At 50.1% G+C, this 17,993-nt stretch overlaps 1 protein-coding gene across 1 annotated transcript in view; it reads left to right on the forward strand.

The window, feature by feature from the left end:
- Positions 1-17,993, forward strand: part of PAPPA2 (pappalysin 2) — an 89,139-nt gene that overhangs the window by 28,947 nt on the left and 42,199 nt on the right. The window contains exons 4-13 of the mRNA XM_086753458.1: positions 5,405-5,698; positions 6,420-6,612; positions 8,141-8,262; positions 10,153-10,645; positions 11,183-11,311; positions 11,766-11,857; positions 12,206-12,399; positions 13,606-13,743; positions 17,222-17,357; positions 17,592-17,811. Coding sequence (XP_086609584.1) covers positions 5,405-5,698; positions 6,420-6,612; positions 8,141-8,262; positions 10,153-10,645; positions 11,183-11,311; positions 11,766-11,857; positions 12,206-12,399; positions 13,606-13,743; positions 17,222-17,357; positions 17,592-17,811 — 2,011 coding nt within the window. The remainder of the gene's footprint in view (positions 1-5,404; positions 5,699-6,419; positions 6,613-8,140; positions 8,263-10,152; positions 10,646-11,182; positions 11,312-11,765; positions 11,858-12,205; positions 12,400-13,605; positions 13,744-17,221; positions 17,358-17,591; positions 17,812-17,993) is intronic.

Here is a 17,993-nt window from a genome sequence, read left to right on the forward strand (position 1 = left end):
CTGTGGCTCCACCACATCATCAAGTGTTTTGTACCATGCACAAAGTATATTATTGTCCAGCACAGAAGAAACTTATGACTGAGCAGGTCATAAACATACAGCTTTTGACAAAACCTCTCACAAGAGACTACTGGAGAATCAGAGTAGATATGAAGGTAAAGCAGTGAGGAAAGAGCAAGGAAAATATTGGGAGGAGTGAATAGTAGTTGGAGAAAAATTCCTGAACTTTAAGGATGTAATGATCAGGGGTGGAGACAGGCCTTTACACAAGGGAGGGGTTTATCTCCAAGAAGACAGACTCCTTCTCTTTGACTCTTGCTAACCTCCTTTCTATCCTGACCTTAAGATATTAAGGTCAGGACACAGACTCTGCTCCCTCCATGCCATTGACTGCTCCATGGAGCAGAAATGCCACGCTGATTTTTCCTTACTCATGTACAGACCCCCTCATGTTTTGATTCTCCTCCTGAATCAAGTTGGTTCCTTGAGTTTGACTTAAATTCTCCAAGAAGCTAACCAGCCTCTTGGCTTCATATACTCTTGGTCAGATTTTGCTCTGTTTGTCTCTCTGAACTGGGCTTTCTTAGATGTTTTCAAGAGAGGTACCATGAGACTTTTTCTTGCCAACTGGCTTCCCTTCTTCTATTTTAATACTTCCTCTCATCCCAAAGCTCACTAAACAAACTGTTTCCAAACTGTTCTCCATCAGTTATTCTCTAGATATTTTTTAATTTGCCATCTGGACTTTGAAGTCCTTAGAAACCATTCTTTCATGACCTTTGAGTGTGTCTTTCAAGAGGGTCTTCCTCACCTTCCTGTTGGTGTCTTCATCTTCTGGAAGTCTTCAGTGAACTTTTGCTTTTCATCCCCTTCTCTTCATGGATGCTTGTTTTGGGCTACCGGTAATTAAGTGACCATTCCTATGCTGATAACTTACGGATCTATTGCTCTCCTCTAGATTATTTTCCTGCATAAATTTGAATTTCAGGCAGCCTTCCTGAAGGTTTAGGGATGGTTTACCATTTTAAACCAACAGCAACTACATTCATTGACACGTAAGAGAATTACTGACTTGGAGAGAGTGAACAGGTCTATGATGCTTCTATGGGCAGCATTTCAGCTGCTATGGAGCTCCCAGACAGAGACAACTTGCAGCCAGCTAGTAGCAGAGGTAGAAGATCTCAGGTCTGTTTGCACCACTCCCTCTAACCATACTGTATGTCTCAGTCTTTCCACCATAATAACAGTGAGGTCCTCTCAAATTCAGATTTCTTGCTTGGAGTCTGGAATGAATTTTCTGACAACTTAGAAGTAAATATTTTTAACTACATAACGCAAGGAGTTGAAGAACTCCTGTCCTATAAAAACCGTAGCTTTCCGCAGTGGAAAGCCTTGCCTCAAAACCCTAGCAATGTAACGATGCAGACACTTTAAAGTTCATGTGTAGCTGCATGTGAACTGTATTTGCATAAACATGGTCAAAAGGCAAGGGAATTGTGAATATTGGATGTTATAAATACTTTCTGCAGTTATATAAGCTGAGGCCAGCTCATATATCTGGTTGAGGTCAGCGGATCCTGAAGGAGGGCCAGCCGTTCCATCAAAGGTACCTTAAGCAATGGCCATCTTCCTGTCTGACTAACCGTCATGCGCTTGTTCCATTAATTGCTGTGACTCAGTGTTTGGGGAAGACTGGCCCTGAGATACAGGTTCAGCTGTGTGGTTTACTGTTTAAAGATCCCTTGCTTGCTTCAGCCTGTGTTCTCTACAACAGCTCCGACCCAGGAACAGGTTGGCTTCTTGGGGGCTTGCTTGAACCAGAGTCCTTCAGCTTTGCTGTTGATCATGACTAGAAGCAGGGGGACGTCCTGGGACTGGGAACTTCCAAGGGATGTGTGGGTGAAATGGAGTCCACATCAGTGCTAATCATTTACTGTACTGATGGATTTGGCACCTCTTGTTGCTTGAGCAGAGTTGAGGCTTGACCTCATGGATGTTACCAGTTCTGCAGCTGTAGCTGGTATGTCTGGTCTGGAGGGAGATGATGTTGTGAGGTGAGACCTGAAGCATTCCAGCTGCTTGGTCTCAGTTGGGTGAGCAAGTTCAAAGAAGGTTCTGGTTCACCCGACTTGGAGTGCTGGACCCCCTTGATGTCACAGGGAACGTGACATTAAAGTTTTCAGCTTGATTGTGTAAATGCTGACCTTGGGGGCCTCCTTGGACTGGTTCTCAGGCATGAGAGAGAGGGTTCACTTAAAGCCAAGTTTAGCTGATCTCTTAGGGCAGGAGGAGGCAGAGGTGAGAAGGAGAGCCTAATCTGCAGAGGAGGGAGAGGGTGGAGGATGGTCTTGTTGGGTTGTTACGAACACTTCCACATCTTGCCTTCACAGCCAGGACCCTGCACAGGGGAAATACAACTTCCTGGTCCAAGGCTGGGAACTCTCTGAGCTCATCAGGGGACAGGCAATGGAGGAACAGGGATGTTCAGGAAGGAAGGCAGGCAGAGTTCTCATGCTGTTTCTAATCCTGACATCTAATTAGCTGTTAAAAAAAAAAAAAGTACTAAAACTATGATTGTCCTTGTGGAGTGTGGGGGAGTAATGGGATAGGGGAAGCCAGCAGAGAGGAGGGGGAGGGACAGGGTATCCCAGCCTTGGCATACCTCCCCTGTGACAATGTTCTCCCTCCCCGTACTGGAATCCCATGTATTCCCCTCATGGGAAGAGTGTTGGGTTTCTGCTGGGAGGAGGGCTGCTTGGTCACAGGGCTTCCCGTGCCCCCGGTGCTCAGACCCATTCCTTGTGGTTAGTGCCGCAGGATGCATGCAGGGCTTTCACATCTCATTTATTTGTTTATGAACACTATTTTCTTTCTGCGTGAGTGTTCCTCCTTTCAGACCTCTGGGCAGGCAGCCCCCTGCCTTGCTCAAGCTTGGGTTTGGCTGCAGAGATGCCTTTTCTTTCTGTTCTCTCCTCTCATGCCCTGTTTTGATTAAGGAGCGCTTTTTTTTTTTTATGTGCCCACTGGATTCTCCATCAGTGGGATGCCCTTTGCTATCAATAGCACTTACCAGCCCAGTGAATGAGAGGGGGATGGCTTCCAAAACCTAATGATTGACAGGACACAACATGAAAGTCTCAGAAGGTTTTTTCAACATCTGTACCTTCTTGTGGCCCGACTCCAGTTAACTAAAGGGTCAAGAGCTGACTAATGGGATGCAAGGTCCTCTGCTCTGGTGTTTTTCAGCTGGGGAGAAAGGGAATGCAGCTATTTTGTGACCCATTCTTTGCTTCAAGCCAAGCTGCCCTCAGCATAAGATCCACACTGTGCAGAGGAAGAACCACAAACATGAATGTTTACCTAAGAAAAAGCTAAACACTTGACAGGCCAATGGTGTCTCTCAGCCCTTCCATGAGCCACACATGCAGGATGCTCCGTAGAAGATGCCACCCTTATTTCTTCACCCTCTTGCAACACTGTTGGGCTCAAGAGAATTGCTCAGGGCACCTCTGAAGGCCCCTTTCCAGTCCAAACACAGTGTTCACCCAGCATGGCTACATCAGAGGAGTCTCAGGCCTACTGGTGTCCTGCCAGGGACTCCATGACCTGAAGAAAGACCTCTCTTGGAAGGAATACCCTGTACTCGAGGACATGAGGTAGTCCAGTAGCACACAGAGCTGATCCAGGAGCAGATTTCAAGCAGTTTATGCTGTGGCTGGAGACAGGATCACATAGTGGCCCTCTGCCAGTTTTAACTCTGCTGGCAGGGGCAGCAATCAGCAGCAGAGATGCAGTAGCAGAGGCTCTGCTGTGAGGTAGCTGGCACGGTAAATCCCCCAGAGCCCTGCAAAGGAGGGAGCAAGCTGCACCGGAGCCAACTATTCACTGTGCTACCTTTCAAGCTGTCTGAGTTAAAAGTAGTTGGGTAAAAACAGCCTCCCATGCCATGGAGGTATAGCCTAGAGTCAACCTGGACACGTACTGGGGTCTACTTTTTGCCCCCTCATCTTGCTCATATTCCCCAGGCCTTGCTCCTTCACCCTAAGGCGGCATTGGAAAGCGGATGGAGCAGGGAAAGGAGAAGAGGAAAGGGGAGGAAATGGCCAATGAAAAGCCTCAAAGCAGGGAGAAAATTGCAGAGTTTGTAAAGAGAATTTCATTTGGGCAAAATAAAGAAGTAAAAGGAGGCCAAAGAGGAGAGGTATGGCTTTTTTGTTCTTGAGTATCCTCTGGGGACAGGGTGAGTTGTTGGTACAAGGCGTGCATCCCAGGTCAGGAGTTGGAGATGCTGGCGGTGAGCAAAGGCTCTGCTCCAGCGGCTTTCCTCAGGATCATTGATCCTTGTCCTTCCAATTGCAGACGGGTGGGCAGGAGAGGAAAAGCACCTTGTCCTGCAGCCAAGGGGTAGCTTAGGGCAGGGTCAACATGGGCCTTGTCCAGCTCTGTGCTGTTGCTGTCAGTATGAGGTGGCAGCTCTGGGCAGTTTCTGGGGGGCTTTGTACCCATGCTCCAGCATCTTTTGACAGTAGAACCTGCATCAGACTGGCTTGGAGATGAACTGCCCCCTTGTGCCCCCTTGAGTCAAGTCACTGAAGAGGAGTAGGACTGTGATGGGTGGGGGTTTCTCACCTGGTTCACTGGGTGCACCTTGCCCACATGCAAACTCCTCTGAAGGGGAGGAAGTGATCTTCAGAAGCTGTGTTTTGGAAAATCCCACTCTAAAATACACAGTTAATTTGTGTCAGTTTAGTGGATTGCAACAGTGCCTCATGAGAGGCCCTTAGGGTCTGGTTTGGAGAATGAAGCAATAGATCATTGAAGTTTTCTCAGTAGGGGCAAGAGGCAGTGCATTTGAATTTTCATATGGGCTTGTGCTGAAGGTGACTTCTACCTGGCACAGCGAAGTGTGTCAGGACTTTGCTAGGTACCTCATTGTTCTCACCTGCCATCGGAGCTGGTATGCTTTAGCTACCTGCCTAGGCTGGGGAAGGTCTTCTGTCCTCTGATTTGAAAGATTATCCCTAGAAACTCACAGCATGTCTCGGTTTGGTGCCTTCCCTCCAAGCCTCATTTGGAGTTGTGAGTGTGAACCAAAGCAGACACTGAATTATAAACGTGCAAAAAGAGACAGAGGGAAATTGTAGCTGAAATGGTTGAAGATGTTGGGGTGAGCTGTGTGATCAGAAGGGGAATAAAAACCACCCACCCCATCCCACCCCAAGAGGGCAAAGGAGCCCTCTTCCCATCCTACAAGAGGATGAATATGTCCATTTTCAGGTCTCCATCTGGCACCTCATTTCTGATGTGGAACACAATGAGAGAAGCTTTACCTAGTACGCATGAGTAACGGTGGCTGCTCTCTGTCTCTTTCTCTGGATGATGTTCTCTGTACTTGCAATTCTAGGTGGAGTTGTCCTCAACCCTGCTTATTATGGTATGCACGGCCACACGAACACCATGATTCACGAAGTGGGACATGTCCTGGGACTGTACCATGTCTTTAAGGGAGTGAGCGAGCGGGAATCTTGTGACGATCCCTGCAGGGAGACAACCCCATCTATGGAGACAGGAGACCTCTGCGCTGACACTGCCCCCACCCCAAAGAGTAAACTCTGTCGGGATCCAGACCCTGCCAATGACACCTGCGGCCAGACACACTTCACGGGAACGCCCTTCAACAACTACATGAGTTACACAGGTAATGAGTAATCATTGTTAGAAACTGTAAGGGATCTTCCCTAGAAACTTGGGTCTCTCTCCCTTCCACCTCCATCAATAGTCCCCCTAACTGATGCGGTCCTTTCTGGTGCTTTGGGATGTGGTAGGCTGCAGCCTGTGCTTGCAGGAGCTTCTCAGCCCCTTTCTTGCTGCAGGCTGTTTCCATCCCTCCCTCCCTTCCACTCCATCATTGGGCATGCATCAAGACCCTTCTTGTCTGCATCATGGTGTGCCTTTGTTCTTCAGTCCTGAAGCAACTTTATTATTACTATTATTTATTTTCACTACTACTGCTACTATAATTTTGGACCTTTGAGTTGAGCACTTTTGGCTTGTTTTCCAAAGGTGTGCTGTGGAGGGCCGGTGTTCCTCCTGGCAGCCCAGGAGGACCAAAGCCTGAAGAGCGATTCTGTCACCTGCTGCTGACCCACAGCGGGTCCCACGAGGATGGTGGCACTGCCCGGGCATCAGAGCTGGGGTTGAGCAAGTGCAGGGATGTAGAGCTGCTGAGGCACTGCCATCTTGTGGCTTTGGGGACACACGACACCAGAGAGTCCTGGCAAGGAGAGCCACCACATGCTGGTGTCTCCCAGATCTCCCTAGAAGTCCCCGAAACATAGTTTGGAGATCAGGAAGGGTGCAGGTTGACGTGCCCCGCTGGTCGATCCGTGCTGCCCTCAGCCTGGCCTCTCTTCCCCCAGATGATGACTGCACCAACACCTTCACCCCCAACCAAGTGGCCCGAATGCATTGCTACCTGGACTTGGTGTACCAGCGCTGGGGCCAGAGCAAGAAGCCCGCACCTATTCCCATCCCTCCCATGGTGACGGGGCAGACGCAGGACTCCCTCAGCATCTACTGGTTGCCTCCCATCAGCAGTGTCATCCACGAGAGGTAGGGGATCTGCTGTTGTGATGGTCTTGGGCTTGCACAGGAGCCTGCTAGAAGGGACAAGGGACTCTCTATGGTGCAGACCCCACCACAATACCCTTTGCCCCTTAGTTGCCCTCAGCAGAGCCCTTGGACACAAGAGCTGGGCTGCTGCAATGGGCCCACTGGCATGTGGGCTCTCCTGCAAGCTTTCTCCTGTCAGGGTGCTGGGAGGGGAAGCCAAAGAGCGTCGGGAGGCAATGCCAATTCTTAAACCCCAGAGTGCAATCACAGAATGAAAAATGAGCTTCATTTAGCACTTATTGTATAAAACAGCCATTTACCAGGAGGAAATGCAGCCTTGTGGTTAAGGCAGGGAGCTTGAACCGCAAGAGCTGGGTTTCGTTCCCAGTGCTGTCACAGACTCGTGGTGTAACTAACTGGGGGTAAGTCAGGAAACTTTTCAAACCAGAGAAACGGCGCTGAGGAACCAGAGTTGTTGGACTGGTGAGCAGTGCATGGCCCTGAGCGCCGGGTGGCTGCCTTCCCTCTCCTCAGCACGGGGAGTGACCAAGACCTGGATAGGCCACCAAAGCCTCCGTTCAGCAGCGCCTCTTACTAAAACATTTTGGCTTCCAACCAGGCTTTAGGTCTATGCTTTTATTATGGGACTATAAACATATGTTAAAGAGCTCCTGAAATTGTTTTAAAGCTACTTCACAAAGCTTTTGCAATTCAAAGAAAAGCGATGGGACAACCCTGGGTCAGTGTTTACTGCTTTTTCAAAGAACTGATGTTTTTCACCATGGGGCTTTCATCCCAGGGATAACAAGAACGTGTACCTGTTACCCCCACAGGCATGAGAGCCCCTGAGTGCTGAGCAGCCTCGAGTCACCCAAATGAACTGCTTTGGTGGTAGAAGGAGTGGTTTGGGAGCAGGAAAACACAAGTCTAGGAGGCAGGTGCTGGGTCTTCAGATCAACCCAAGGCTCTTGCTCATAAATGGCTCAGGAGCTGGTCCACGGTGGGGGTTCTGCGTCCCCTGTGATGAACTTGCCAAGGAAAGAACCTGTCTTTATCACAGAAAAGTATCTTTTTCTTTCTTGAAGAGCACAGCAGTACCCTCTTTAATAGACATTATTGTGACTGTCTTGTATTGCAGCAGTGACAAAAGCCAAAAACCTAACTCTGGGGTTTAGCGGAGATAGACCCAAGTGCACCTGCCCAGCTGCAGGGGTGTTGTTCCGGGAAGCATGCAGTCTGTGAGCTCTGCTTTGTGGGTAGGGAGCAGGCGATTCAATGGCTCATTCCAAGACTACCCAGACAGCCTGCAGAAGAGGAGGGACTGGGATTAAACCTGGTTTGTTCCATGGTCATTCTTACTCTCTTGTCTTTGACAAAGCTTATTCCAAGCAGGATAATATGCCCAGGGGTTTCCTGAGAGTATAGCTTTGCTTTTCCAACTTCTCATCTGATCGTGTCTGGACAAATGGGGATGGAAAATTAACTAGTTGTGATCAGACATGGCAATGCCTTTGTCTCCTGTCTGTAGGGAGCAGGACACACTCTGTGACGACTGTGCGGAGGACGGCACCTTCCGTCAGTATGTGCACGAGGCCTCTTCCCCCCGGGTCTGTGATTCCTCTGGCTACTGGACCCCAGAAGAAGCAGAAGGTAAATGCCTTCTCTCTTCCCCTGGCTGTGAATCTCCTGGTCAGAGACAAGATCTTGTTGGGAAAAGAAAAAGAAGCTTTTTGTCTTTTAGAGAGTGGTGTCTCCTCTTTGGGGAGGCTCTTTACTGCCAGCAGGAATTCTAGGTGCCCAGAAGATAGGCGGTAACTGCCAGTTGGCTTTGGATGAGCAAACTGATACCCTGATATTAACCCCAATCATTGCCTAGGGAGGTGTTAATGAAAGATTTTGACCAAAAGGGAGGGGCACTTCATTTAAATAAAAAGCTTACAACATAGATCTTGGGACCTCATCCAAAACCTCCGGGGCATTCACTGGCTTTGATGCAGCCTTGTCCAAAGGGAGCAAGAGGAGCAACTTGCTCAGTCCCACCAAGTCTGTACCAAGTCCTGGGTGGTCTGGGTTGGATGCAGTTCCTTGCTGGCAAGGTGAACAGCAGGGCGTCACAACATCTCTTGTGCTGAGACCCAGATGTTGGTTTAGAGACCCATCTTGTGGGCATGCTTGTGGCTTTCAGGGTCATGCAGCTGCCATAGGAGCTGCTGGGCTTTTCATATTGCCTCGGCTTCTCCAAGAGCACAGCAGTGGAGGCAGGAGACCAGGTGACATGGTCCTGTGCGCTGCATGTAGTGCACGTGCTGCTGTTGAACTGTGTGGATCTGTTCTGTGCATCTGTGCATCTGCCAATGAGGTTGACTGAAAGTGTGCCAGGGTGACTGCTGAGAAAGTGCAGTTCAGACATTATTACACCTTTGGGATGTAGCCTGTGCTTTGAGAACAGGAGTACCAGGACGTAGCTGAGATTCTGTATCTGAAAACTCTTAAGTATCTCTTGCTAGCATTTGAAGTTGAGGGGAGAGAAAAGTCAAGTCAAAAAAAAAAAAAAAAAAAACAACAATCAAATTTGAGCTTATTCAGTGATACCAAACAAATCAAAGCGTAGCTCATCTATTGTCAGTGGTCTCTGTTTCTGTCGCCTGTCTGATTCACTGGCAAATTGAAACTGCTTCTGGAATTACTGGATGTTGTTTTCTCCCATGCATGACCTGGGATTACCACAAGTCCATGTTTGCTCTGGTGAAAGAGACAGATTTTATGGGTTTTGTAAGACTAATATTTAATGGATGCAGGCTTTGAAGTGGAGCTGGGTCCTAAGAAATGCTGGCAGTGGTTGGTGAAGACAAGGATGAATTCATCATCCTACTAAAGGATGATGAATTCCAGTAGTGCTTTCTGAGACTGGAAGCCCAACGCTACATTTATCCTGCTGAGTGCTAATCCACCACCAGGAGAGGCCGGCTGGGGATCTGACCTCAGCCTGGGCACTGTCCTGGTGGAGGAACAGCCTTCTGGAGCTGCTTCCCCAGCTTGCTTTAGACTTGGTCCCTTCCTGCCTGTGACCCGCTCCAGCACGTGCCTGTGGAAAGCTTCGGACTCAGCTCTTCTTAGTCCACATCCAAACCCATGGAGCCACAGTGACTCAGTATGCAGGTGCCCTTGGCAAGCCTTCTGTGCCCATGAGACTACAGAGCAAGCTTCATGTCCTCCAGCTGTGTCCAGGCTGTCTCTAGAGCTTGGCACTGCAGCTGGCTGCTGTGTGGATCCCATTGTCCCTGTTTTAGAGGGCTGTGAGACACCAGACCTGCCAAGCCTCGTGCTTGTATGCATACCCGGGAGCTGGGAGACTAGTGGTGCTTATTGCTTTCTAGGATGTTAGGGCAGATGCCGCTAGCTCTGGCATATACCTGTAGTGGGTGCAAAACTGCGTGGGTGCCCAGCTACAGCACAGAGATGCATGAGCACCGACAGGGTACTGCAGGGAGGTTAGCCCCTCTGGGTCTCCTGGTTCTCATCAGCCTCCTCCTTGCCCAGGGCCCCCGGACGTGGACCAGCCCTGTGAGCCCAGTCTTCAGGCGTGGAGTCCGGAGCTCCACCTGTACCACATGAACATGACGGTGCCGTGCCCCCAGCCCGATGGCTGCATCCTGGAGCTGCGCTTCCTGCACCCTGTCTACCCTGACTCCCTCACCCTCTGGACCACGTACCTCTCCACTGGCTCTCCCAAGGCGCTGTCTGACATTGAAGTCCTGACAGAGCACGGGGAGTCCATCCATCTGGGGCCCCTGGACACCTTCTGTGATGTCCCCTTTACTGTGAAGCTCAACATCCCTAAAAAGGTGTCCGGAGTCAAAATCTACACCTTTGACGAGAGGATGGAGATAGACACGGCCCTGCTGACCTCCATGCCCCACAGCTCTCTCTGCTCTGCCTGCAAGCTGATCCAGTACCGAGTCCTCCGTGACCCTCCATTTGCAAACGGATCCCCCGTTGCCCTGGCGCAGGCTCACCGCCAGTTCGTTGACACGTGAGTGACGAGGTTCCTCCGTTATGGGCTGAGTGGGTGGCTGAGATTTGACAATACACTGAGGTCCTGCCTTTGAATCTCTGGATGGCTTCTCTTGTATTTTGTTCCCCTCCCACCCCTGGGAATTGCCACGTTTAATGCCGTGTGCAGATCCCCTGTTCAGCATTGAGGAAGCTTGTTGCCGACCTGCCATGCTAGCATGATCCTTGCCCGTGAGCCCAGGCTAACTAGAAGGAGCTTATCGAACTGAAAAACACTTTCCCCAACAACACAACCAGCAAAATGAGTTCGAGTTAATACCCCATCTCCCCAGCTCACACCCTAGGGAAATAAGCAGCAGGCCCCTCTGCGTGGCCTGGCAGAGACCCTCTTCCCACAGCCTCTGCCTCTGGCAGTTTAAATTATGGAGACATACGTCAAACTGTGATACTACGTGGGCACGCACATGTGATTTCTGCAGCTGTGGTGTGCAAATCTGCTGCAGATGTATGGGCTGTTCCCTCCTGCTCACTCTTCAAGTCTTCTCTGTTCCCACAGGGAAGTCACACCCGGGCAGATGTACCGCTACCAGGTGCAAGCAGTCTCTGGGACAACCTCAGGAGAAGCCTCCCCACCTCTCATCCATGTCCATGGAGCACCCTACTGCGGGGATGGGAAGGTGACCATGTAAGTCAAGAAACTCAGGCTCTCAGATGAGGTTCTTTAAGCTGTCAGGTCATCCTGCCCCAAAGGGAAGCATGGGGTTGGGCCTCCACCCATGGGTACTTGCTCTTTTGTAAAATGCCATCTGCACAGGAGATATGGATGATCTTTTTGAGAAGCAGGGTCTGGATGAAGGGCCCAGCTTGAACGTTCTCCATGTTTGATTGCAGTGCTTAGATTCTGGTCCATCTCGGTGAACTGTCATGGAGTCTGGCTCCGAAGGGATCCACCTTTGGGACTGGCCAATATAACCTTGTGCACAGGGCACACAGTGGTTGCCCTGCGAGAGTAGGTTCTGCAGCAAGTTCCTGCTTCTGTGGAAATGAAACCAAGATATGGTGTCCTCACTCATGATTGGGCATGCACAAGAGTGTTGAGTCAAGGGTGGCATTAACACGTCTGGCTGTTGTTGTCTTAGGAGCCTGGAGGAGGAATGTGACGATGGGGACTTGCTGGATGGAGATGGCTGTTCCAGGAAGTGTAAAAAGGAAGAAGGCTTCAACTGTGTTGGTGAGTCCAAATGGATTGAGACATCCATCAGAGAGTTGTCTCAATTAGAGGTCTGACTAGATGACCTTTAAAAGTCCCTTCCAACCCAAACTGTTCTATGATTCTATGATTCTTTTGAGGCTGGAGTCAAAACTGTACATTATGCACACTGCTCCTCAGAGCAGGGTGTGATGCACCTCATTGCAACAAAACGTGGATCTGCAGCTGGATCCAGTGATCCACGGAGCTTGTCAGGCCCTTGTGGTGGGAAATCCCAGAACCAAATGGCCAGCACACCTCCTAGGACAGGAGGAGATGTATGTGCCTGGAGCCTGGTTTGTAAACGAGTCATATCTGATCTCCTTGCAGGGGAACCAAGCCTGTGCTATGTGCACGATGGGGATGGTGTGTGTGAGCCATTTGAGAAGACAAGCAGTGCCCTTGACTGTGGTCCCTACACACCCGATGGATACATGGATCTGTGGGCAGCAAAAGCTTATGCCTCCCATCAGGATGCGAAGTCCTGCCCTGCTTCCTTGGTCACTGGAGAGCCTGTTGTGAAGGTGAGTGAAGACATGGTAAAAAAAAAAAAAAAAAAAAAAAAATTAAAAAAATACTTTTCTGTTAAAGCCTATGCAGTAGAGTTGGGGAAGTGACTGTTGCAAGAGTGTACTGAGGCAAAAACAGTATCGTAGAGCAGCTCTGGAAGTGTTCATTGATTACCATATTCTCATGCAGGGAACCAGTAGGCGACCTGGACACTTCTCACACCCCTCTTTCAGTAGTCCCTAGGCCCAGGAACTGCAGTACATGGAGGGGTGCTTTATCAAGGCAGGGAGCACCTCCCCTGACCGTGCAGTTTGCTAAACAGTGACCGCTCCTGTCCCACCAGCAAAATGCACAACTCTGAACGTGTGAGTAGTCCCACTGTTGGTTTTAAAAAAAAATCCCCTAAGTCTAATACCTTATAAGGTCAGAGCCTGAAAGGATAAAATCACGCATACATCAGCATCTGTGCTGCTCTCAAACTCTCTGATCTGAAGCCAAGGAAAAATCGATGGGAGAATTCCCATCTTTCATATGGGCTTTGGAGCAGGGCCTGGAGGTCTAGGATGGGATTTTGCCTGATCGATGTTAACGTGATGTGTGTATGTACTTTCCTAGCAAGCTGAAGAGGGTAAGAAATACATAAAGAGGTCATGTTTAGCCTTTAATACGCGTGTTTCTATTGCTCTGATATAGGGAACTATCTTCTTGAGACATAAGGCATGATTAAATTGCCCAGATGTTCATACCTAATGCCTTGGGCTCAGGTGTCTGGTCCTCTAGAACGACACACATCTCCCAGTTTTGTCTGCCAGGCCTTATGGGGATGTCTGGGATGCTGTAGGGCATCGAATGGCACAGAAGACTGGTATTCAGGCAAACGAATCACACCTTCAGCTCTCACCAGCCCAGCCAAAATCAGGAGGCTGTGGTCTTGCCTGCCATTTCACAGCTTGACTCATTATTTCTTACTCAGACCCACAGACACCACAGGGTGCTTAAACAACATATTTACAGCACCTCAAAATGGCAAAGGCCTCCTATGCACGTGTGTGGGCGGCAAGATGTCACTCCTGCTTAGGAATCCACATTCTCTTCGTGTGAGGAACGAACTTGGGATCCTTCTCAATGTTTGTCAAGTCTTCCTTGAGGTTTCGTAGGTGCTGTTTCTTTCTCTCACTTTCCTTGCTTCTTTCTGGATTGAAATAAATCTCTTCTTTCAGGTATGTAAATCCCACCTTCATGATGTGCCAAAGGACCTTTCCTCGGCTGCTTGGTTCCCCTGCACTCCTAGCCAAGACAATGCTCAGGATCCAGAGGAGGAGAGGATACCCTTGGGTGATGAGGGAGTTTGGCTCAAGGTAAGTGAAGATGTGCAGTCAGGCACAGAAGGATTTGCCTGTCTCTGTCACCAGAGTGCTGGGGCAAAGACTCCCATCTTCTTCTGTCCTGTAGGAGCTGCAGCAGTCTTAAAAACTCCTCAGATAGGACTTCATATCCTACTGAACTCTTGGCAACCCTCAAATGCCTGTGGCTGGGTCTTATGTAGTTACCCCATTCCCACTGTGGCCAGCAAACCTATCCTGGGACAGATTGCCAGGAGGAGGGTTGTGCCCAAAACCAGAAGCCCACAGAAATGTGTTGAGGCTGAGAAACAACTTGCTCCTGACTATTCCCTGCAGCCAAGCTCTGCCGTGGCACCCGCAAAGGGTGGGCGCAAGCTGTGTGTAAAGTCCTGCTTGCCTTTGTTGCCCATGGCTGTGAAGAGCCACAGAGGGTATCTGGATACACCCTGCTGTCCTGAGGGGTCCTGAGTGCTCTGGGCTGCTGCTGAGGGCTCATGATGCTCAGCAACCAGCTGTAGTATGCAGGTCCTCCTGCCTCCCGGTGACTCCAGACCAAAGGAGGCACTTCTGTGCCCAAGCCACTGGTCCCGCAAGCCTGATGGGGGCTGCCTCTGCAGCTGGGGGCTGCCTTTGGGAGGGCACCTGGAGCATCAAACCTTTCTGTCTCCTCAGCAGACAGAGGAGAGCTGAGTGTTAGGCCAAAGTGAGTTTTATAGCCTTGATTTTCTGACCACAGCCATGGTTTAGAGGTTTCGTGGCTGCTGCCCACTGTTGCTGGAAAGCTGGGCTCTGGCATGCTGCTTCCTCTGCAGTTTGAGGGGCACCTTGCCCTGTTTTGCTCGAGGTTGTCTGGAGAGGACTTCTTCCCAAGACGCTCAGGCAACTTAGTGAATCATCAAACCTCAGTCAACAAACATTGCTATTGCCTTCTGAGGTCCTCTGTTTCTCCGAAGAACTTGCTTCAACTTTTTTTTTTTTTTTTTCCCCCCTTTCTTCCTTGTCTGTGCGCTCACAACCTACTTTCCTGCTTCAGTCTCTGGCTGTGACAAATGTGCCTCCTTTCTTCCTCTGCTAGTGAGAAAGCAGCCATCTCCCTCTCTGCCCTACCTAGATGAAAGCTTCCTTTCCACTTCTCACCAGGGGTTAAAGCGTGTTCCAGTTTTATTGGAGCTTGTGGTCAGTTCTCTTCCTCTATGCATGTTTATATTAAAGACTTTCATTACTGGTTCTCTGTGCTCTCTTTAGGAGTGCTATTATTTTCCACCCATAAAATTATTTATGGACTAGCAATAAATATGCCCTTTTTCTTTTTTTTCTTTTTTTTTTTTTTTTAATAGAGTTTGCCTGATTGGTAACACATTGGGTTAGGAAAGACAGCTTCTTGTTGACAATTTGCCTCGCACAGCCGCCTGCCCGGACAGGAATGATGCTGTGCATGCACGTGTGTACCCACGTGTGCGTGATGCTTTGTGGCCACCGACTCCCATGGCCATTTTAAGGCTGTTGCACCTGTGTCACCTGGGTTTAGAGCCACACCACCAGTCATCGAGTGGTAGGAATTGCTTGCTATGGTGTTTCTCAAGAGGTGGCACCAATGAGCAAGGGAAAGGTTGGGTCGTGCTGTATGCAGGCTGAAGATGGAGGCAAGAGTGGGCCACGTAACAAAGCATCTACCAGACACCTTGGGTCTGTCTGCAGATGGGAGTAGTTACGATTTGCAGTTCTCCGGCCATGCTTTGATCTTAGTTTCTAACACATCCAATGAGGAGAGAAATCAAAGTAACTTGTAAGCAAGGCAGGATATGTAATATGCAGGAAAGATTTTTGGGAAGAAGTCCTGCCTGCTAGGAGAAACAGAAAGAGGGAGAGGGAAGGAGAAAAATTAAGACGACAGCCTGCTGTGGCCAGGCACATAATAACTATTAAAAAAAAAAAAAAAAAAAAATTGGGATGTTGGTCAAGTCAGCTGCTGTTGGTCTAATTCAGGGCCAATGTCCTCCACATCCAAGCAGATGCACTGTAGGAAGGGAGAAACTAAGCCCTCCATCTTAAGCTGTGTAGTCCAGGGAAAGTCTCGCCCAACTTCTCCAACGATCTCTCCTCCTCTGGGGAACCATGCTTGGAGGAGCGGGCAGTGGGCGGCTGGGTTAAAATCGGTGGGCTCCTTGGGATTTTACAGCTGCAGCTCTGTCCTGGGAAGTTCCCTGAGCAGGCTCTGAGCGCTGCTGGCTCTTCTTTGTCCTTCCTTCCTCCCTTCTTGCTTTCTTTTCTCACTGGCTTCTGAGCTCAGGTGGTGAGGAAACTGGGATATAAAAAAAAAAAAAAAACACAAAAAACCACAAACCAAACCAAAAAAAACCCAAACCAAACCCAACAGGGCAGCTTCAGCCTCCTGGTCCACTCCTTGCAGCACGGCAAGTCCTGGCCAAGGGAGTGTGTAGGCCATGCTGGGGACTTTGCTCGAGGGGTGTTTGCTGCCAAGCACCTCCCTGCAGGGTGGGAGCCCTGGGACGAAGCCCAAGGTTTTCATCCCGCTCCTGTGTGTGAGCAATACCTGGTGCGACATAAACCACGCCGAGGCTGGGCTGCCATCGCGAATCGAGTGGTTGTCCCCTCCGCTCCCACAGTCTGCTCCTTGGGCTGGGCCCGGCCAGCCAGGGCTTGTCCTCCTCCGAAATACACCTTCGCCTTGCATTTCTGGGCTCCCTCCACACTGGTGTTCAACAAAAACACTCCATAGGGTGGGTCCTGATCAAAACACATCTCGGCACTGGGTGGGGGGGCACCAGGGTGGGGGAGAAAAATATTTCTATCCTCCTTCTTCCAAATAACATCTGTCCTGCCATGATTGATGCTGCAAGTTTCCCGGTTGCCTCCTGTAGCCTTCGGGACTGTAGACAAGTGGGGAGCTGTCGGCTCTCCTAGCAGGCAGGACTTCTTCCCACAAATCTTTCTGTGTGTTGGCTGAAGGACAGTTTGCAGTCACTTTGGGTACCAGGGCTGTTCTTTGGGTTTTGTTTTGTTTTTTTAATGGAAATATTTCTGTGGCAGGGCTGGCAGCTGTGCTTTCTGGGTGCCTCGCTTGCCTGACTGACACTGTGCGGGGTGGGAGTCAGTGCTGGGGAAGAGAGGGTAGAAAAGGGGTTATCCAGGTCTTGGCCAGGAGTTGCTCAATTTTAAGAGTGGTAAATGTGGAAGCTGGGAAGATGCCATAAACTTATGGTGAGGCAGGGCTGATACATGTGGGGAAGACTAGCGAAAAGGAGAAGGGGAATTGGGAGGGAAAGGATTGACGGTTCCTGCACCCTTCCTCCCCTCCTCTCTCTGTCTTCCCACCCATTTGCTGCCCTGCACATCTGCAGTCTCTGAGCCCCTAACCCTGCTCCCGCTCTCTTTCCCCCACTCCCTCTTTCTCTCGCTCTTGCATACGTGGCATCAGAAAGTCCATATGTGGTATGCATGCTCTCAGGGTCTCTCTCGCCCTCCCACCCAGGTGTGCTTTGAGAGGCCCGCAGTGCCCACTTCCCTCCTGGTCTTCCTGGCCTCCGACGGCACCGTCCCAAGCAATCAGCGCAAGCCGAGGGTGACCGTCCAGCTGAGCGACGTAGATGGGCTCAACCACTCTCTGGGTGAGCATCCTACAGGCTGTGGCACCAGTTTGTGCCATGCTGACAGGGACAGCAGGAGCACCTGCCATTGCTGCAGTCTCTTGCTGGATTGTTTGCTGCTGTCCACTGTTCCTCCTTGAAGCATCTTCTGCTTCCCAAGTTGGTCTGTTGGGGGAGCAGAAGAGGTAAATCAAAAGCAGAGAATGTATCCCTGGAGCAAAGCTTAGTGGCTTCTTTCTTCACCTCGTCTTGCAGGGATGTATGAGCTGTCATGCCACCACAATCCACTTGTCATCAACGTGACCCGTGGCCAGAAGGGCCTCTCCCACCAGGCTGCTTCAGTGCTGCTCAACTTCTCCTCCCCACTCGTGGGCATTGCAGCTGTGGCCTTGCGGACCTCAGCACGGCCTGGCTCCTCTGACCCCACCACCTGCCTCCTGCAACACGAGGAGGGACACGGCCATCAGCGCTACAGGTATGGTCTCCTTGGGGCACATCCCAGCCCAGAGTACCTCTCTCCTCTGGGGCTTTGTCCTTCAGTTCTGGAGTGTTTGTCTACTCACTGAGTGTTTCATGACTTTTCTCAGGTGGCTTTTGAGGTGTTGTTGGAAAACTCAGTGTAATGAGTCTTGATTTGCTTATCTCGCTGTTGGGGGG

This window comes from Chlamydotis macqueenii, chromosome 8 (genome assembly GCF_036417535.1).
Source record: "Chlamydotis macqueenii isolate bChlMac1 chromosome 8, bChlMac1.mat, whole genome shotgun sequence".
Taxonomy (NCBI): Eukaryota; Metazoa; Chordata; class Aves; order Otidiformes; family Otididae; genus Chlamydotis; species Chlamydotis macqueenii.